This window comes from Mauremys mutica, chromosome 6 (assembly GCF_020497125.1).
Source record: "Mauremys mutica isolate MM-2020 ecotype Southern chromosome 6, ASM2049712v1, whole genome shotgun sequence".
Lineage (NCBI taxonomy): Eukaryota > Metazoa > Chordata > Testudines > Geoemydidae > Mauremys > Mauremys mutica.
Window position 1 is genome coordinate 125,399,548 of NC_059077.1, and position 22,496 is coordinate 125,422,043.

Below are 22,496 nucleotides of genomic sequence, written 5' to 3' on the forward strand. Positions count from 1 at the left end.
ATGAAGAAAAATAAAAAGGAAACCAAACCATCAGCCCCAACGGGGCTCAGCATACAGTCCTGGTGCTTCAGGGGGGCATTTCTAGCCCCTTTCGGCAGGAAGCTGCAGGGTAGGTCTGTACTCCTCCCCAGCCTCCCACCTTCTGAGACGGGTTGCTCCCTTTTCAACCCTGCCTCCAGTTGGAGCATGGGCTGCAGGATTGGAGGAGCTGGGCTAAATAGGCCCAGTACTGTCCTTTAACACCTCCCATCCCAGTGTGTTGTGTGTATACCCCATCACACACCACAAGGCATAAAGTGCGAAGTGGGCCAAACCATCTGTCAGTTCCATGTTACCACCGTTGGCAGTGAGATGAATACCTGCAGTGTCCTCCTGCTTCTCTGCTCCTCACTAGCATTTGTTAGTTGCTAATCTTATTACTTAGTTAGTTGTTACTTCATACAGTTAGTTCTTTTCCTGTTAGCTATAAAACTGTGTATATAGAAAAAAATATTTCTTAGTTAGTTTAACGGGCAGGTCTACATGGGGGGAAAAAGCCAGCAGTAGCTAGTGCACACTGGCTACTTTGCATTAACTGCCTGCATGGATGCTCGTACTGCACATGAAAAGTGCCTTTGTGCACAGTAGCTTGATGCACTTTGGGCATGTGTTAAACTAAACTGCCCAAGGGCACTCTTAATGCACAGTAGGAATCTTTGTATGGGGTGTTAGTGCAGAGTAGCTAGTACGCTTTAAATTCGCACCCTAGCTTACTGCACACTAATTTCCCCATGTAGACAAGCCGTTAGTCTTTAAACTAGACAACCCCCAGCCCTGTACAGGGGCTCTAGCAAAATGGCAGAAGTGAAATCCATGGGTTCAAAACCTTTCCCTTGTGCCACTTAATGATGGGAACACTTGGTGCCTATTTTGCCTACAGGCGAGACATATCCTTGAGTATGTTCCACATGTCACTCCTCCAAGTATACTCAGAAAACTTGTTTCTCTCACAGTGCTCAAGGCAAGCTTCCTTGGACACTGAGAACAAGGATGTAGCTAGACCACAGTCCTCTGGTTAGCTTCTCGGACCCTCTCTGGGAGTAACTGTTGAGCTGAAATTCCACCCTGAGCTCTCGGCCTACATCAACTAAGGAGACCCCAATCACCTGCCTCCATTCTGGTGCTGACGTCCTCTGACAAACGCAGAAAGGAGCACTGTTCCAAAGACAGGCCAGGGTACAGGGCACCTCCTCTGGTGCACCAGACTTCTGACTCATCTCAGGCTCAACCATTCAAGGGCAAAAACTTGAAAAGGGCCCCTCTGGCACTAAGTACTGGCTACTAAGAGAGTTACAGCAGTATACACTTAGCCTGCAGATCGCGTTTCTCTCAGTACCTGTTCTTCAGCACCAACCTCAATACCTCGCATCTCAGTACCGAGAGCTTTGGTACCAACCACTTCCATACTGGTCGCCTTGGAACCATGTTCCATATTACCCAGTGCATCAGTACCTGCTGTCTTGGTTCCCAGAGCTTATACAGTAATGAGAGATTTAACTGTGAGCCTTGTATGAGAGGTTGAGAGTGATGATATCTAAGCAACCATCTTCTGAGCTGTTGGTAGAGCCAGTAAAGGAAGTATCTCCAGTTACCAATTTCATCCCTTCAGAGGGCACTTATGATTGTACAGCCCTCCTCCTCATCCCTGTCTGGACATAATAGAGAGTCAATTCCTACTCACCCTCCTTACCCTGCTTTGTAGTAGAATTGAAGTCAGGAGGGGACTCTAGGGAGGGTTCTATAAGGGACAATAGGAATTGACCTGGACTCACAGTGTACATCTCTCCTTGTACCTTCCTATACATTCCCCATTCCAGTACTTGTATCCCAATCCTAACCCTGCTGCATGCCCTGTAGTGTGCAGTGTGTTACACAAGTGTGCATCATCTGCCCCTTCTACAGTTCCTCTTCCTAAAGAGACAATATAGACCAGGGGTCGGCAACCTTTCAGAACTGGTGTGCCGAGTCTTCATTTATTCATTCTAATTTAAGGTTTTGCATGCCGATAATACATTTTAACGTTTTTAGAAGGTCTCTTTCTATAAGTCTATAATATATAATTAAACTATTGTTGTATATAAAGTAAATAAGGTTTTTAAAATGTTTAAGAAGCTTCATTTAAAATTAAATTAAAATGCAGAGCCCCCTGGACTGGTGGCCAGGACCTGGGCAGTGTGAGTGCCACTGAAAATCAGCTTGTGTGCCGCCTTCGGCACCGGTGCCATAGGTTGCCTACCCCTGATATAGACTATCTCAGGTAGGTCAACTAGCGCAACATCCGATCCTGGAAAGGTAGGAGGAGGAAAGCAAAGAAGAGTAATGACTGTAAGGAGAAGAACAACTGGTCCCCACAGCAATCTGCTCATTCTTCTCTGATGAGACAGTAAATCCATCTATGCTTGCCTCAGTGGATAATTGTAAGGTGCCTCAGGACCTCATCAAATGCATTACAGAGACACTGGATATACCACTAGAAGTGGTGCAGGAGAAATCTCACAAGCTCCTGGAAATCTTGCAGCCTTCTATGCCCAACAGGCTATGCATGCCAATAAACGAAGGAGCATTAAAGCCTGCAAAGGATCTATAGTATACACCAGCATCAGTACTGACCACATCCAAGTGAGAAGACAGAAGGTACCATAGGATTTTTAAATACCTTTATTCCCAACAGCACTGGGATCAGTTGTAGTAGTTGCACTACAGAAAACGTCAAAAAAGCAGGGACCTCCCAAATTCACACCTAGAAAGAAGGACCTGAAGAAACTCAGCCTCTTCAATTGCAAATTTGTCTGTCATCCTCCCTGGCTTATTACCAGATATTACCTCATTTCCAAGTATGATTACATGAACTGGGGATAAGCTGTCTCAGTTTGTGGACAAGCTACCACAAGACTACTGAGGGGAACAAAACCCATCATGATTGAGGGACAGCTGATGGCTCACACTTTCCTGCAAGCTGCAGTGGATGTATCTTGATGCTACAGCCCATATTATCACCACATAAGTGGCAATAAGAAGGTCTTCCTAGCTCCTGTCCCTGTCCAGGGATGTCAAAACCATAATCAAAGACTTTCTTTTTGAGTGCAATGAACTTTTTAATTCTAAAATGGACAAAGTCCTCCATTCATTAAAGGAGTCCAGGGTGACTGTATGGTTGGATCTGTGTGTTCATGTCCCAAGAGAGGAAGCAAAAAGACAACGACTTATTTCAGGCAGCATCCCTCTGCCCAGTGTTATTACCAAACCCAGAGGCCCTCAGAGCCACTGAGGAAGAGGAGGTTCCAGTGTTGACTGCCCTCAGTCATCCGCTGCTGTGAAATCTGTACACACACTAGACAGAGGCTGAAGAGAGAATCTGCTGGACACTTGCCCACCCAACAACTATGAGAGTGCCTTCCTGCCTTCTGCTGGATTTAAAAAAATCTTTACTGTTCAACAGTGATGTCATGAGAGGGGAAAGTATGAGAAAACTACTGTGTCTTTAAAAATCACTTTAGCCTTCTCTGGGACCACAAGCTCTAATAGCCATACAATTAGGATTAAGGCCTGTTATTACATGGTGTCACTACAGCCAAGAGTTAAGGTTGTGTCCTTAGGTTAAAGGTGCCTGAACTGTGCCTTTCCATTCCTCAATGTGCTAATTTCTTTTAAGTTTAACCTTAACTCTGCATTTCCTAGTTTTTGTAATGTTTGGGTTTTTTTTGATAATCATAACATCCCTATAATATGTTACCCTAAATTACTTATGTGTGATCTCAACTTTAACTCCTAGTTAGTGTGGTTCTTTGTCTGTGAATAATAATAATTAATAAGACAGTTAAGGCAAAGAAAGAAATGGGAGTTTCACATGTACTCTTGAGAGACACTCAGTGGTCTAATGCAATGGCTCTCACCCAGGGATACATGTACCCTTGGGGGTACTCAGAGATCTTCCAGGGGGTACATCAACCCATCTAGAGATTTGCCTAGTTTTACAACGGGCTACATAAAAAGCACTAATGAAGTCCATACAAACTAAAATTTCATGATTTGTTTATACCGCTCTATATACTGTACACTGAAATGTAAGTATAATATTTATATTCCAATTGATTTATTTTATAACTATATAGTAAAAATGAGAAAGTCAGCCATTTGTCAGTAACAGCATGACACTTCTGTATTTTTATAGCTGATTTTATAAGCAAGTAGTTTTTAAGTGAGGTAAAACTTGGGGGTATGCAAGCCAAATCAGACTCCTGAAAGGGTACAGTAGTCTTGAAAGGTTGAGAGCCACTGATCTAATGCCTTAAAATCCTTCCAACATCCAGACCTCAAAAGGATCCATCTACCCAGGGTGCATGCTCTTCTGATGTTTCAAGCTGACATTTGTGGTTTCAGAAGTGTTGATGCCAAAAGGAGCTCTGATACAGCACTGTCTCATAGAGTGATGGGCCTGGTGTACAGTCAGATTAGTGCTTTGGCATTTTGAGTAAGAAATACAAGTATTTCAGTGTTTCTCCGGTGTGCTAGGCAGGTACTGATGTTTACCTGCACCATACAAGGGCCACTGCCTCCAGCAACAGTGCACCTTTGTCCCTACAGTAGATGATTTCTTCCCTCAGCCCTGGCACAGCCTCTCCCTACCCACTGCCCTTTCATAAACCAGAGTAGGTCCCCATTCCCTTTATGTTTATTTACTCAGTGAGGACAAATGTCATACCTTTTGTCAAGGTTTCCTCCGCCACTCTGAACTTTAGGGTACAGATGTGGGGACCTGCATGGACCCTTCTAAGCTTAATTCCTAGCTTAGATCTGGTAACGCTGCCACCAGCCAGAAATTCAGTGTCTGGCGCACTCCCTGTCCCCCCAAAACCTTCCCCTCCCTGGGCTGCCTTGAGGCTTTTCCACCAAGTCCCTGGTGATTCCGATCTAACCCCTTGGATCTTAACACAAGGAGAAATTAACCCTTCCCCCCTCCTTTCCCCCACCAACTCCTGGGGAGTCCAGACCCAATTCCCTGGGATCTTAAAACAAGAAAGAAAAAAAATCAATCAGGTTCTTAAAAAGAAAACTTTTAATTAAAGAAAAAGAAAGGTAAAAATCATCTCTCTAAAATCAGGATAGAAAATATTTTACAGGGTAATCAGATTCTTATGACCCAGAGGAACCCCACCTCTAGCCTTAGGATCAAAGTTACAGCAAACAGAGGTAAAATCCTCTCAGCAAAAAAGGAACATTTACAGGTTGAGAAAACAAACATAAGACTAACATGCCTTGCCTGTGCTACTTACAAGTTTAAAACATGAGAGACTGATTCAGAAAGATTTGGAGAGCCTGGATTGATGTCTGGTCCCTCTCAGTCCCGAGCACGAACAACCCCCAAAACAAAGAGCACAAACAAAAGACTTCCCTCCACCAAGATTTGAAAGTATCTTGTCCCCTTATTGGTCCTCTAGTCAGGTGTCAGCCAGGTTTACTGAGCTTCTCAACCCTTTACAGGTAAAAGAGACATTAACCCTTAACTATCTGTTTATGACACCTTTAAAAATAAAAAGTAAATCAAACTTTATAGAACTTAAATTTCAAAAGTCTTGGTTTTAGCTTTGGGCGAAGGTTGTTTTATCCAAATTGAATGGTCTGTGTCTATCTCTTGAAACACTGACACATAGCTCTGTCTGTAGATTCAGTACATTGTTCTATTGAATAGCAGATGTCCGCATTTGTTTCTGTTTAGATAATCAGAGTTCTAGACATATTTTGTTCTGTTTGCAACTATCTAATACAATTGTGCATACACTTTTGATAAAGCACTTTTCAGACAAAGTGTCAGTTATTATTTTTAGTTTCAAGTATCAGAGGGGTAGCTGTGTTAGTCTGGATCTGTAAAAGCAGCAAAGAGTCCTGTGGCACCTTATAGACTAACAGACTTATTGGAGCATGAGCTTCGTGCATCCGACCAAGTAGGTATTCACCCACGAAAGCTCATGCTCCAATATGTCTGTTAGTCTATAAGGTGCCACAGGACTCTTTGCTATTTTTAGTTTGACACTGTCATTATAATACACAGGTGTCGATTTCTTTGCGGAACAACTGGAGAAATATCACAGAGAACACAAAGATGCTTTAGCTATAAAGCAGAAAAGAAATTTAGGCTTGTTGCTTATAGATGCTAGAAAACTGAAAGAAAAATTAATACCATCACCAAAGCGCTGCTTGGAGGTAAGTCTACAGGCAATATAGCAAGAATTTATTCCATTTCAGTTTTGCTAAGGTCAGTGACTGCCCAGTGATACAACTGGACAAGCTGGCCAGTTCCTTTTGTTTAAAGTCCTACTGTTATTTATATTCTAGTACAAAAAATATTATGACATCTCCAGCAATATCTTGGGTTCATCCTGTTTTTAAACTCAGTTCATACACTAATTTCACAGGTACTTTGCAACATCCTTTAAGAAGTACCGCAAAATATTACAATGTGACATCTTGGTTGTAAAGTGGAGTATCTTGCCATGAGCACACAGTACCAGTGCTTTGGGATCTGTACTGGCTGCCTGTTTGTTATAGGATCAGGTTTAAAATTATCTGCTCTGAAAAAGGCCTAATTGGCCTGACACCTCCCTAATTGAGAAAGTTCACCTCTCCCTATGACATACTGCCACAGTTGAGATCAGAGGAGGCTCTTGAGCTGGAGCGCCGTTGGTTAAAAAGAAAGGAGCTGCTGGCAGAGCATTCTCCATGAGGGCTCTTCATCTTTAGAACTCACTCCCATCCAGGCCAAAAGAGAATGAATTTATTGACCTTTCATCTCTAGCTTTAAGAATATTTTACACAATCTAGTATTTCTCTTTGCTTTCTAGGTCATTAATGATATGCTTCCAGTTATTGGGAAGAAAAAAGTGACTGCCATTATAAGTGAGGCACAAGATGCCAAATTTAAACTTGAGTTTCTCCCATCCACAACTACAGAATATGTTAATAGCCTGATATTCCTTGATGAAATTCAGGAACGAGTAAGTACATTCTATCTTTCAGGAGATGGGGGTAAGGGGCCACTGCCTTAGGAATCTGACAGTATATTTTATATATGTAGTTTATTGAAAAAGGTGGGTAAGGAAGACCATGTATTCACAAAAGTAAAAATTAAAGTTTGTACATTATCATTTTGTAATGGAGCATCACTAGAAATTAAAAGACTGGATCAGAGTTAATATCAAACTTGTGTTATATTTTGTTGCTTATACGCAGTCAGTTCATTAGTCAGGAATGGACTACTGAGCTGACCACTCCCATCATGGAGATGTCTCACATCACATCACAGAGACAGCACAGTGGTGAGGAGTTTGGGTGCCATTTCCCTCTATATAAAACTGGGAACTGTGTCTCAAGCCCAGTATTCTGGTAGAAGCAGCTCAAGAAGAGAAGCGCTCTCTCTGCTCAGTTTGCTGTTGAAAGGCTTTGGTTACTGGCTATGTCTGGAGTTCTTTCCCCTCCTCCTCACTCCTCTCCTGGCAGGCTCCTGATGCACGGAGCTCAGTGGAGGATGTGACAAGATAAAACAAGCATAGCAGGGCCACTATCTATGAGTATCCTTCGCCTCTAGAAGTGGGGTACTATCTGGCAGCCCCTCCAGCTTCTGAGACTGATGATTTTCTGTGCTGACACTGCATATTGGTAACTCTTACATGTAGAGCCTTTTCAGATGCTCCTCTTGTCAATGGCCAAGGTCCTTGGACAATTAGTTCACCTTCCCAAGTTCAGTCCCTCAGCCTTTAAAAAGGTGGTGCAAGATCAGAAATCTGACACAGGAAAGGTCTCTAACAGAGGTCCTCATTAGCAGAATCAAGTTGATATGCCTCCCTCTTAGGCTAGGGTGCAGAAATGGAATTTCACTTGTGCCATGGGAAGTATTCGTACACAGTACAGGAAGAGGAACCTAATGATATCAACTGCTTCTGTGCAGGGTATAATCAACACCCAGGCCAATTGGCCTAGTCATCAGACACTCTCCCCAAGACAGTGTGAGCATTGAACAGCAAATGCTTCAGTCAGTCTTCCTGGAGTGGGGGAATCCACAGATTGACTCAAACGGCAACAGAAGTGGTATCTGTTCTCCTCCGGGGAATGGGAAAGCAAGGCATGGAAGATAGATGCCTTCTCCTTTAGTCTGTCCTTGTTAGTGTTTATGGTCATCAGAGACCTCCTGGTGCCAGGAACATGTGTGCTGCCATGACCAAAGCATAGTTTAATTGACAGCCTAAAACTTGGAAGGATGAATTGTGAATTTGGTCATCCCAACAAGCTGGAGAGTGTTCTCCTTCAGACTATGGGAGACTCTACATCAAAGATTTGTTACCATATCTTCAGAACCTAGTGTATTGTATGTAGTATGGCCTCAATGCTAAATCAGTTTCAGCCAAGACCTATATTTGGTTTTTGTTCAGTCAATACATTAAGAATCTTCAGAAAAGAGACGCTAATTTCTCATCCTCCTGTGATCAGATTTACATATGCTGTGACAAAAATCTGTCCTTCTATCCAAACACCCATTGGCAGTCAGAAGTTGTGCTTGGATTCGCTGATGCAGCAGTCATTTGAACTGTGGAATACAACCTCAGTGTTTTTTTCCTCTTCATTTAAAGTAGCTTTTCTTATACCAGTCACCTCTGTGAGAAGGAACAGTATTTTGAATGTCTGATTAGTCATGGCAGCGTGGTCCTGCAGACAATCTTGGAATTCCTTTCTAAAGTTGTCCCTTATCAACTGCACCAGGAGATTTCTTAAATCTTTCTTACCTCACTGAGATAAGATGGCAGCTTGTGGACATGTTAGTTGTTTCAGGGTCAGAAGCATTGGAAGTTGTCTGCTGGGCTTGTGATACAGTTTACCAAGCATAAGTAGGGGGAAGCTGTGATATCAAAATCCTTGGTAGTGAGCTGTGACTACATGCTCATGGATGGTATGGCCAAACCTATAGTCCATTCCAGACTAGAGGATTTCCTGTTGTGAGGAGACAACTTTACAGGTAAGGACAAAGCTGCCTGTTTTCATTTTAAAAATATTTCTAATTATTGCCAGCTGAAAAATGTGTACTTATTGCATTCACAGGTGGTGAATGCTGTATTAAAGGTTGAACTACATTTTCAATTTTTAACCTCCCTTTCTCAGCTGGTAATAACTTTCTCAAATTCCTTTTAGACTGAAATTTCACACTTTTAGGAGCAGCAAAATCCATCTTCTCCAGAACATCCAGAAATAGACTTACTTGCAACCAGCAAAATAAAGCAAATTGAGAGAGTAACTATATGTGCCACTGCCTAATATTTTGGTATCAAAACTCTCTATAATGGAATAACAGGAGGAACTCACAGCCTAGTGAAGGGAATGGGTGGTGGTTTGCCGGTGTTCTGGTGCCTGTTGGGGATTTGTTTTGGTTTGTGTTTCCTGCACTAACAGGATTTAGGTGGGAAGGCTATGACCGATAGAGAGGCAGCAGTGAAAGATACAATGAGGATGACTGGATGTGGAAGCTGCGGCATGTACATGATCCTGGAGGGGGTACCTGAAAAGAGTTTCGTCTGCATGAAGTGCCGCCTGATAAAGCTGATGGAAGAAAAGATCTGAAGACTGGAGATGCAGGTGGAAACTCTGGTAGAGTGTAGAAGGGGGTTCGAGCGGATGATGGAGCAAAGACATGAGGAGGCTGAAGGGATAAGCTCAGATTTGCAGATGGAAACAGGACCAAAGAATTCTGAGGGGAGACTGCTGGGTGAGGAAAGTGGACGGTGGAAGCATGTGACTAAGAACCAGGCAGAGGAAAAGACAGGCCAGTGAAGGAGAAATAGAGCTCAGGAACAGGTTTGCAGAGTTGGAAAATGAAGAAGGGGCACAGCAGGTTGTCGCTGAAGGTGAGAGGGCAAGGAAGAAGAGAAGAGCAGCTAGTTCTATAGGAAGAGGGGAAAAGTCAATGGAGACAACACCAAATGTGAGCCCCAGGAGGATACGGGATGGGTTGCGGAGGATTGCAAGGGACAATGGAAATTGAGAGGACTTGCAGTCAGTGGGAGCAGGGGATACACTGGAGAATCGCACTGTCACCAGGAAAAGGCAAGTCTACATGATTGGGGACTCCTTACTGAGAACAATAGACAGGCCTGTAACTAGAACTGATCCGGAGAACAGAAGGGTGTGCTGTCTGCCGGGTGCTAAGATTCGGGATGTGGACCTGAGGCTGAAAAGGATCCTAATGGGAGCGGGAAAGAATCCGCTGATTGTCCTTCATGTGGGAACAAATGATGCGGCTAGATTCTCGCTGGAACGTATCAAGGGAGACTATGCCAGACTGGGGAAGACGTTTAAGGAAATCGAGGCTCAGGTGATCTTCAGTGGGATTCTGTCTGTTCCTAGAGAAGGACGACAAAGGTGTGAGAAGATTATGGCGATCAACAGATGGCTCAGGTAGTGGTGCTATAAGGAGGGCTTTGGGATGTACGGCCACTGGGAAGCATTCATGGACAGAGGACTGTTCTCTCGGGACGGACTTCACCTGAGTAAGGAGGGAAATAGACTTCTAGGATGGAGGCTGGCACAACTGATTAAGAGAGCTTTAAACTAGGAATTTGGGGGAGATGGTTGGGAGATGTCCAGGTAATCTCCACACCGGAATTCAACATTGAGAGGGAAGAAAACAAACTAAGGCCTGGTCTACACTAAGCGTTTAAACCGGTTTTAGGAGCGTAAAACCGATGTAACGCCACACCCGTCCACACTAAGAGGCCCTTTGTATCGGTATAAAGGGCTCTTTAAACTGGTTTCTGTACTCCTCCCTAACGAGAGGAGTAGCGCTAATATCGGTATTACCATATCGGATTGGGGTTAGTGTGGCCGCAGATCGACGGTATTGGCCTCCGGGCGGTATCCCACAGTGCACCACTGACCGCTCTGGACAGCAATCTGAACTCGGATGCAGTGGCCAGGTAGACAGGAAAAGCCCCGCGAACTTTTGAATATTTCCTGTTTGCCCAGCGTGGAGCTCCGATCAGCACGTGTGGCGATGCAGTTAAAAATCAAAATAAAGAAAGAGCTCCCGCATGGACGATGCGGACGTGATCGCTGTAAGGGCAGGCAAATCTGTTCTATCAGCGCTCCGTTACAGAAGACGAAATTCAAAATCATTTAAAAAAAATCTCCAGACAGATGCCATAGCAGGGACTCAGCGCACTGCTGCGTGACAAGCGTAACGGAAAGCCAAAGAATCAAATGGACGCTCATGGACTGGAGGACTCAAGCTATCCCACAGTTCCTGCAGTCTCTGAAAAGCATTTGCATTCTTGGCTGAGCTCCAAATGCTTCTAGGGTCAAAAACAGTGTCCGCGGTGGGTCAGGGCATAGCTAGGCAATTTACGCACCCCCCCCACCCACCCCCAGAAGTGAAAGGGAAAACAATCCTCTCTTGACTCTTTTACATGTCACCCTATCTTTACTGAATGCTGCAGATAGACGCGATGGTGCAGCACTCAACACCAACATCCTTGCTCCCCCCACGCTATGGATGGCTGATGGTACAATATGGCTGGTATCCGTCCTCATCATCAGCCTATTGGCACATGGGGCAGTGCAAAAGGACTGGTAACCATGCTGACTAGCATCTGTTAGGTCGATCAAGGGTGCCTGGCCCTAATTTTTCCTGGTAGATGGTACAGTATGGCTGATAACCATCGTCATCATAGCAACAGGGGGCTGAGCTCCATCAGCCCCCACCCTTCATGTGTAAAGAAAAGATTCACTTGCCCCTGGACTAGCAGAGGGATGCTGGGCTCCTCTCCTACACACTCCTTACTGTCCTGTCTGGACTATCATAGCAGCTGGAGGCTGCCTTCCACTCATATCTCACTAACAAGTCACTGTGTCTTATTCCTGCATTCTTTATTACTTCATCACACAAGTTGGGGGACAATGCTACGGTAGCCCAGGAAGGCTGAGGGAAGAACGGAATCAATAGGTGGGGTTGTTGCAGGAGCACCCCCTGTGAATAGCATACAGCTCATAATTTCTGCAGGATCTGACACAGAGCAGCTGTGCTCTCTGGTTCTATGATACAGTGGTTCTCTAGTACACTTGCCCATATTCTAGGCAGGACTGATTCTATTTTTAGATACCAAAAAGGAGGGATTGACTCAGGGAGTCATTCCCAATTTTGGCTTTTGCACCCCTGGCTAAGAGCAGCCAGGGGCACTTATGACAGCAACAGATGGTGCAATGCAAAAGGACTGGTAGCCACGATCATCTTATTACCAATTTATGGCATGGTAGATGGTACAATATGGCTGGTAACCATCTCTGCTATCATGCAAAAGCAAAAGCATGCTGCTGTGTAGCGCTGCTGAATCGCCTCTGTGAGCGGCATCTAGTACACATACGGTGACAGTCACAAAAGGCTAAACAGGCTCCATGATTGCCATGCTATGGCATCTGCCAGGGCAATCCAGGGAAAAAAGGCACGAAATGCTTGTCTGCCGTTGCTTTCCCAGCGGAAGGAGTGACTGACGACATTTACCCAGAACCACCCGCGACAATGATTTTTGCCGCATCAGGCACTGGGATCTCAACCCGGAAATTCCAAGGGGCGGGGGAGGCTGCGGGAACTATGGGATAGCTATGGAATAGCTACCCACAGTGCAATGCTCCAGAAATCGATGCTAGCCTCGGACCGTGGACGCACACCACCGATTTAATGTGTTTAGTGTGGCCGCGCACACTCGATTTTATACAATCTGTTTTGTTAAACCGGTTTATGTAAATTCGGAATAATCCCGTAGTGTAGACGTACCCTAAGAGAGGATGCAGCCGTGGGCAGGAGAATGGACATAAGGAGGAAGGGTAGTATAGATACCAGTCTAATTGGTGATACTGGTGGTAGAATGTCTGTGCCTAACCGGGTAAAGAATGTCAGTGAAACCAAACGGCAAAAATTGGAGGAACTAGAGCTACTGGTGCAGGAAGAGAAACCGGATATTATAGGGATAACAGAAACATGGTGGAATAGTAGTCATGACTGGAGTACAGGTATTGAAGGCTATGTGCTGTTTAGGAAAGACAGAAATAAAGGCAAAGGTGGTGGAGTAGCATTGTATATCAATGATGAGGTTAACTCTAAAGAAATAAGTGATGGAATGGATAAGACAGAGTCTGTCTGGGCAAAAATCACACTGGGAAAGAAAGCTACTAGAGCCTCCCCTTGGATAGTGCTTGGAGTGTGCTACAGACCACTGGGATCTGATTTGGATATGGATAGAGACCTCTTTAATGTTTTTAATGAAGTAAACACTAATGGGGATTGTGTGATCATGGGAGACTTTAACTTCCCAGATATAGACTGGAGGACAAGTACTAGTAATAATAATAATTGGGCTCAGATTTTTCTGGACGTGATAGCTGATGGATTTCTTCACCAAGTAGTTGAAGAACCAACAAGAGAGGATGCCATTTTAGATTTGGTTTTGCTGAGTAGTGAGGACCTCATAGAAGAAATGTTTGTAGGGGACAACCTTGGTTCGAGTGATCATGAGCTAATTCAGTTCAAACTAGATGGAAGGATAAACAAAAATATATCTGGGACTAGGGTTTTTGATTTCAGAAGGGCTAACTTTAAAGAATTAAGGAAATTAGTTAGGGAAGTGGATTGGACTGAAGAACTTGTGGATCTAAAGGTGGAGGAGGCCTGGAATTACTTCAAGTCAAAGTTGCAGAAACTATCAGAAGCCTGCATCCCAAGAAAGGGGAAAAAAATCATAGGCAGGAGTTGTAGAACAAGCTGGATGAGCAAGCATCTTAGAGAGGTGATTAAGAAAAAGCAGAAAGCCTACAACAAGTGGAAGATGAGCGGGATTAGCAAGGAAAGCTACCTTATTGAGGTCAGAACATGTAGGGATAAAGTGAGAAAGACCAAAACCCATGTAGAGTTGGACCTTACAAAGGGAATTAAAACCAATAGTAAAAGGATCTATAGCCATATAAATAAGAAGAAAACAAAGAAAGAAGTGGGACCGCTAAACACTGAGGATGGAATGAAGGTTAAGGATAATCTAGGCATGGCCCAATATCTAAACAAATACTTTGCCTCAGTCTTTAATGAGGCTAATGAGGATCTTGGGGATAATGGTAGGATGACAAATGGGAATGAGGCTATGGAGGTAGATATTACCACATCCAAGGTAGAAGCCAAACTCGAACAGCTTAATGGGACAAAATCGGAGGGCCCAGATAATCTTCATCCAAGAATATTAAAGGAACTGGCACATGAAATTGCAAGCCCGTTAGCAAGAATTTTTAATGACTCAGTAAACTCAGGGGTTGTACCGTATGACTGGAGAATTGCTAACATAGTTCCTATTTTTAAGAAAGGGAAAAAATGTGATCCGAGTAACTATAGACCTGTTAGTTTGACATCTGTAGTATGTAAGGTCTTGGAAAAAAATTTGAAGGAGAAAGTAGTTAAGGACATTGAGGTCAATGGTAATTGGGACAAAATACAACATGGTTTTACAAAAGGTAGATCGTGCCAAACCAACCTGATCTCCTTCTTTGAGAAGGTAACAGATTTTTTAGACAAAGGAAACGCAGTGGATGCAATTTACTTCGATTTCAATAAGGCATTTGATACGGTTCCACATGGGGAATTATTAGTTAAATTGGAAAAGATGGGGATCAATATGAAAATTGAAAGGTGGATAAAGAACTAATTAAAGGGGAGACTACAACAGGTCGTACTGAAAGGTGAATTGTCAGGCTAGAAGGAGGTTACTAGTGGAGTTCCTCAGGGATCAGTTTTGGGAATCAATCTTATTTAAACTTTTTATTACTGACCTTGGCACAAAAAGTGGGAATGTGCTAATAAAGTTTGCGGATGACACAAAGCTGGGAGGTATTGCTAACACAGAGAAGGACCGGGATATCATACAGGAAGATCTGGATGACCTTGTAAACTGGAGTAATAGTAATAGGATGAAATTTAATAGTGAAAAGTGCAAGGTCATGCATTTAGGGAGTAATAACATCAGTTGGAAGTAACAGAGGAGGAGAAGGACCTCGGAGTATTGGTTGATCACAGGATGACTATGAGCCACCAATGTGATATGGCCATTAAAAAAGCTAATGCAGTTTTAGGATGCATCAGGTGAGGTATTTCCAGCAAAGATAAGGAGGTGTTAGTACCATTATACAAGGCATTGGTGAGACCTCATCTGGAATATTGTGTGCAGTTCTGGTCTCCCATGTTTAAGAAGGATGAATTCAAACTGGAACAGGTACAGAGAAGGGCTACTAGGATGATGCGAGGAATGGAAAACCTGTCTTATGAAAGGAGACTCAAAGAGCTTGGCTTGTTTAGCCTAACCAAAAGAAGGTTGAGGGGGATATGATTGCTCTTTATAAATATATCAGAGGGATAAATATTAGGGAGGGAGAGGAATTATTTAAGTTTAGTACCAATGTGGACACAAGAACAAATGGATATAAACTGGACACTAGGAAGTTTAGATTTGAAATTAGACAAAGGTTTCTAACCATTAGAGGAGTGAAATTCTGGAACAGCCTTCCAAGGAGAGTAGTGGGGGCAAAAGACATATCTGGCTTTAAGACTAAGCTTGATAAGTTTATGGAGGGGATGGTATGATGGGATAGCCTAATTTTGGCAATTAATTTGGCAACTGATCTTTGATTATCAGCAGGTAAATATGCCCAGTAGTCTGTGATGGGATGTTAGATGGGTAGGGATCTGAGTTACTACAGAGAATTCTTTCCTGGGTGTGGGCTGGCGTGTCTTGCCCACATGCTCAGGGTTTAGCTGATCGCCATATTTGGGGTCGGGAAGGAATTATCCTCCAGGGCAGGTTGGCAGAGGCCCTGGAGGTTTTTCGCCTTCCTCTGCAGCATGGGGCACGGGTCACTTGCTGGAGGAGACTCTGCAGCTTGAGGTCTTCAAACCACGATTTGAGAACTTCAGTAACTCAGACATAGGTTAGGGGTTTGTTACAGGAGTGGGTGGGTGAGATTCTGTGGCCTGCATTGTGCAGGAGGTCAGACTCGATGATCATAATGGTCCCTTTTGACCTTAAAGTCTATGAGTCTATAACATATGGTATGCTAAGGGAGGGTACATTGAAGAAGATGCCACAAGTCCAACCAAACATTTCTGTCTTCTCCAGCAGCCTGGACATACTCTATTTTCAAATAGTAGTGATATAAGAAGCTAAAAAATTCAGGGACAAGATTAACCCATTAATTTTAATCACATAAAAAGATAATCTTTGGCTAGGACTTGTTTTCTTCCCCTTATTAAAATTATTTTACTGTAATAACCATATTTTGATACTGTCAGCAATGTAACTAAGATTAAATAATGGTAAGGATTACCTAAGAAAACATGGTTGATTCACAATAGTTGAAGTATGACTATTTTTGCAGATTGAAAGCCTTGAAGAAGAAGGAAATGTGGTAACTCAGATGTATCAGCTTATTGAACAGTACCAAGTACCGACACCTCCTGAAGATTTTGCTCTTTTTGCAACTCTGAAACCATCCATTGTTGCGGTTCGCAATGCAATTGACAAATCAGTGGGTGAAAGAGATTCCAGTATTACCAAATTTTGTCAACATTTAGACCAAGATGTTGTAGAGCTAAATGAGGAAGTGAAAGAAGTGAAACAGCAAGCCCAGGTTTGCAAAGAGCAGTTTACACTATTTTTATACTGTATATAATTTCTGCAATTGTGTTTTATTAAAACAAGACAACCAAGCAGTAGTGAGGACTATAAAGTTACCAACATTCTATTCAACAATGTGAAGTAAGGTTTGGTCTGTAGTCCGGTGCCAATGCTCACATTTTAAATTGTGCTGTATGAGTTGAAGGGTTGCACAGTATTTCTGAGGGCGGGGTTTGGCCTTATGGATCTAAACATATAGGACCAAATTGTATCTTCTGCACCCAAACAGAGCAGATCTTATCACAGTGGGTCTCTCAGGGACTGGTGGGATGAAATCCTCCCCAACCTGTCTCAGAGCTTAGGCAATGTCCCCCCCATACTTACTACCTCTACATGTGATGGAGTTCATCAGCTTGGCACTTGCTCCTTCACCTTTCTGCCCTCACCCCCAAGTGCCTGAGTTTCGGGGTACAGTGAGTCACCATGAAGCTGGGCTCTGTGCCTTTTCAGGGGCTGTGGACCCCACATGGAGTCCCAAAATCCTCATCCTCCTACCACTGGCAAGGAAACCACACCAGTTCCATTGTAACCAGAGTGCTGTGGATAGAGGGGCAGTAATGCTTAGACATATTTTGAAATGTACATGGTTTTTAAAAGTGAGAAGTAATTCTCTGCTCTACTCTGCGCTGATTAGACCTCAACTGGAGTATTGTATCCAGTTCTGGGTGCCACATTTCAGGAAAGATGTGGACAAATAGGAGAAAGTCCAGAGAAGAGCAACAAAAATGAAAACATGACCTATCAGGGAAGATTGAAAAAATTGGAAAAGAGAAAATTGAGAGGGGACATGATGACAGTTTTCAAGTACATAAAAGGCTGTTACAAGGAGGAGGGAAAAATTGTTCTTCTTAACCTCTAAGGATAGGACAAGAAGCAATGGGCTTAAATTGCAACAAGGGAGGTTTAGGTTGGACATTAGGAAAAACTTCCTAACTGTCAGGGTGGTTAAGCACTGGAATAAATTGCCTAGGGAGGTTGTGGAATCTCCATCACTGGAGATTTTTAAGAGCAGGTTAGACAAACCCCTGTCTGATAGAATCCTGTGGCACCTTATAGACTAACAGACATTTTGCAGCATGAGCTTTCGTGGGTGGATGCATCCGAAGAAGTGGGTATTCACCCACGAAAGCTCATGCTGCAAAACGTCTGTTAGTCTATAAGGTGCCACAGGATTCTTTGCTGCTTCTACAGAACCAGACTAACACGGCTACCCCTCTGATACTTGACACCCTGTCAGATAATACTTAGTCCTGCCATGAGGCAGGGGACTGGACTAGATGAGTTCTCAAGATCCCTTCCAGTCCTGTGATTCTATGATTCCATGATTATGGGTATAAAAGGGACCATGACTTGGACCATGACTGCAGGTTTTCCTCACATATGTTGCCATAAGCAATCAGGTCCTGGAAAGATGCCCTTAATGTGTAGCTCTGACCATGGCATAGTGAGGTTCCATGATCTATTTGGTTTGGGAGCTAACCTTCACCAACTGATGGCAAATTGAAGATGGCGGGGAGAGAATATATATTTTTCATTTGTAAAGAGAAGAGATTTGATCTGGAATCTTTGATACTGAATAACTTTTCCATACCTATTTACATTAGTCATTTAAAATAGATTAAATATTATCACACATACGTTATGCTATACATTTGAATATTGAAATATTGGTCGTATATGTTACTGAGTTTAAAACTTATTTCTGTTAGCCTGGAATATAGGATGTTTATCTCAACCTGGACTAAAAGCTAAATTTAACAAACTAACAAAAAGTTGTTTTTGCTAAACAGGACCCACAGATTTTGGATATTGCAGCTGACCAAGCCAAAGTAAAACAGACTCTTACAGACTTGCAAACCATTCTAGATGAGCTACAGAAACGGGCATTCCAGTATAAATCCTACCAGAAGAATTTTAAGGTAATTTTTTCCCAACTCTTTGCTGGACTTTTATGAAGCCTGCATTGAGCTGTATTTTTTGCAGTGTTAAACAAACAAATGTTTCTGACTAGCAGAACTTTGTAAAGCCAATGCCGTGGCTAATGTCTTTTTGGAAATAGGTATTTCTTGCCCAAACCTATTAATGCACAAGCAAAGGCTGGATTGAGGCTCCTTTGAAAAATTGTTTGTGTGATGTCCTAATTAAACCAATGGATTCTGTAATCTTTGTAAGCATTTTAAAGAGACTTTATGAAAATTACAATCTCCATCAGCTACGTGTGTAGGGGGGGTGGGAGTTCAAGGGACTAACAAAGACCCAGCTAGAAGTCTGGGGATTGTTTGTGGCTCACTTCCGATAAGGCCCAGCAAGGCCCCTGTCCTATTGAATGTTTACTGGTATATTGTTTCCTAATCAAACAGGGTCATGAGGGAGTCCACATGTCCACACACTGTACCTTCTTTGGTGTGTCTGCATTGAAGGAGCTAATCCACTGAGGAAGTACCTTGATTGATTAGAATTTTCAGATAATACCATGGAACAGCCTATGGCAGCCACCTGGACTCTCCCATTGGCCTGTTCAGCTAGGAAAAAATGCACAAGAAATGTGCAGTAGGGAGCAATCCTCCATTGGAAGGGAGTTGGGCTATGTCTTTTAATAGGTCTTTTTCCTCTTTAGACTCTGTGAATCTGTTGGGCTTTGGGATTCCTTATAGGCTTGGAAACCAGAGTTCTTCTGGAGCGTAACCCTTGTAAGAGCTACATTAAAGAAACAAAAGTGACAAACACCGACTTCATTTGTAATACCTATGAGCCATCTGTTGTATGAGGGCCTCACAAGCGTTAGATGAGAGCTTTGCCACCAAGCCTGGATATTTGTGTGGCTATAAATGTAATGCTGATGAGGACTGCTGATGACTGGTAGTTTGTAATCTTTATAAGCACTCACTTTACAACTTACTTGCCACTCAGAGGTTACCTACATTGCTGGAATGGCCACTAGAGCTTGTAACTTCGGTTGGTACAATATCTGACAGTACAACAGCTGAGACTTCTTTCAAAGGTTCCACTTCTAGTAGTTGAAAGCACTGTGGGTTACACAACTGTATGTCATAACTCCTGAGAACTATATTGGAGGAGGCTATAATTTCCATGGGGTTGAAAACGTGCTTTAAGTGGATACATATGTATCAGTAGATTTAGGGGGTAAGTAGACTTTTTTGGAAGATGTCCATTTGCTGGTTACTAACCTAATGCCATCTTTGGGTAGCACGTGGATCCTAATAATATTTAGGTGGCCACAATACCATCTGAAAACTTGGGCAGTTGAGTTATCATAAATTTGCTTTGGTTATGGGTGATAAATAGAATTATTGCAATCTGTTATAGTGAGAGAGCTCTTCTACCTATAGTTAAAGGGAATGTCACTGATCCTTCTCAGGGCTGGGTATACTGTGGAAATCAAACAGCTTTTCCAGCTGCTTAAAGCATATCTTTGTTTAGTGTTGAATATTCAGCACAGGTGGAGAGAGCTATTTTAATGTATGTGCCTTGGAAGTTTTTCACAGAACTGACTAAAAATTATTCAATAGACTGCAATATTTACTGACTGCTGTAGATAAAAGGAGTCAAGACCACTCAATGGAGTTCACAATAATATCATATTTTTTGCACAAAAGTATTTAAGAAGAAATGTGGTTTAGAACAGATTATTTACTCCTAAAACAATATGATAAATTGATATCCTCACTCGCTCTCCAGTGTTAACTGTAGAATTTGGCAAACATGAAGTGGGTATTTTTAAAAATATACATTAAATTGTTTTATAATAAGTTTTAAAAATGACTTTTAAATTTCTCTTTTAAGGTGGAAATTTCAAAATTTGATGCTTTGGAGGAAGTTAGTGCAGAACTGAAACTCAAACAGCTGCTTTGGGATTCTTGTTCTGAATGGGAAATACTCCAAACGGAATGGATGGAGGTAAATTAAATGCTCTGATTCCTAAATGACCAAGTATAAAAATGATGTATAATGCAGTTTATAATATAAAATTCTAGTTTATAATATGTAGAAAAAATACTGTTTCTTTTGTTTTTCCAAAATAGCATTATAGATTTTTGCATCACAGAGCTTTAAAAGATTACTGTGCAGCTAATATTTTTGTAAGTTATTGCAGGGGTTATGCTTCTTGAATTGCTCTATATATTATCTTGTGAGTATTGTGAAGCAAATTGTAAAGCTTGAATAACATGGCAGGAATTTTGTAGATAAGTAAGTTTTATTCTAACCATTTAGAATAAACATTTGGATTTCTGTGTCACTATGGATTTCTGCAGTTACTAAGGCTACTAAAGTGGAAAAAGAAAAACAAAACAAAAAAGGATAAAAATAGTCTGCCCTTAGATAAAGTTTCACTTTCCTTCATTTGGCTTTCTTCAGGCTTCTCTTCAAAATATACGAGTTACTCCCAGGGGAATTCTTTGCCATTGCACTTGCGCAGAATTTATGTCCCCCGCAGATTTCTTTGCTTCCCCACAGAAAAATGACTTTCTTATGTGACCCTCCCCAGCAGTATGTTTCAGGTGTCCAGGGCAGCCAGCAGAGAGGTAAATGATTGTGGGGCAGGAGGTGGGACTGAGGAAGAACTGGCTGGTGTCTCTTACCCTGCACCGGGCTCAGCTGCTAGTCCCGGCTGGGCTGGGGAGGATGGGATTTCCTCTTCGCCTGCATGGCATCCGGGGCCATGTCAGACACCCCCCCCAGATTTCTCCCCCAGCTGTAGGAAGCGTTGCAACCGCCCTCCCCCCCACACATTTCCTGCACCCATCACTCCTCAGCAGCAGGGGGAGGGATCCCTGTACAGGGAGCTGCTCCCCCACCCAACCAACCACCGGGCCACTATACCCCTCATACCCAGACCCTCCCACCAAGCCTCAGGCCCCTGCACCCAGAACCCCCCCAATGAGCCTGACGCCCCCTGCACATGGACCACTCCAATGAACCACCTGCACCTGGATCTCCACCCCACTGAGCCCCACTCCTCCAGCAACTGCCCCCTCCACTGATCCCCCCACAGCCACACCCCTCACGCTGTGCCCCAACCACCTTCACCTGATCTCCCCCTGCAGAGTCCCATTACCGCTGCACCCAGAATCCTCCAACAAGCCCATGTACATCCAGATCCCCCCTGCACCCGGGTCCCCCACTGAGCTGCCCGCACCTAGATTGCTCCACACAGAACCCTCTCAACCCACACCTGGATCTCCCCATGCTAAGCCCCTCCACACTTGGATCCTGCCTTGCTGAGCCTGCCTGCCCACACCTGGTACACCTGGCAAGGAGGGGCAGGCCCAGTCCTCTCCGCTGAGTCCGCGTCCCGGGCGGGAGCTGCAGGGTGGTCTCCCTCCTCTGTGCAGCCAGTGGCCTGTGCTCCCCACTGCCATGCCGGAGCCTCCACATTTATTTGACAAATACAATTTGCAGAACTTCGCAGAATTTTAAAATATAGTACACTGTATTTTTAATTTTTTGGTGCAGAATGCCCCCAGAAGTAATGAGTTGGACCTTGCAGTGGTCAGCTGACACCCCAAAGCATGAGTTTTGATTACTCATGACTTGGCCAACAAAACAGCTAATCTTCTTCTGGGTTGTAAAATTCTTTCACCTCCTCTTCACATCCAGCTCTAGTTTTGGACGTTCTGACCGCCTGCAGTAGTAATTCCACAGAATGACTGCATGATCTGTGAAGAAGTTTTTGTTTTATATTTACCTGCCATT

At 43.3% G+C, this 22,496-nt stretch overlaps 1 protein-coding gene across 1 annotated transcript in view; it reads left to right on the forward strand.

Annotated features, from left to right (window-relative positions):
* The window catches only part of DNAH6 (dynein axonemal heavy chain 6), a 207,005-nt gene that overhangs the window by 23,354 nt on the left and 161,155 nt on the right, over positions 1–22,496 (forward strand). The window contains exons 14-18 of the mRNA XM_045021828.1: positions 6,089–6,240; positions 6,879–7,031; positions 16,483–16,734; positions 18,572–18,700; positions 20,586–20,699. Of these exons, the coding sequence (XP_044877763.1) occupies positions 6,089–6,240; positions 6,879–7,031; positions 16,483–16,734; positions 18,572–18,700; positions 20,586–20,699 (800 nt within the window). The remainder of the gene's footprint in view (positions 1–6,088; positions 6,241–6,878; positions 7,032–16,482; positions 16,735–18,571; positions 18,701–20,585; positions 20,700–22,496) is intronic.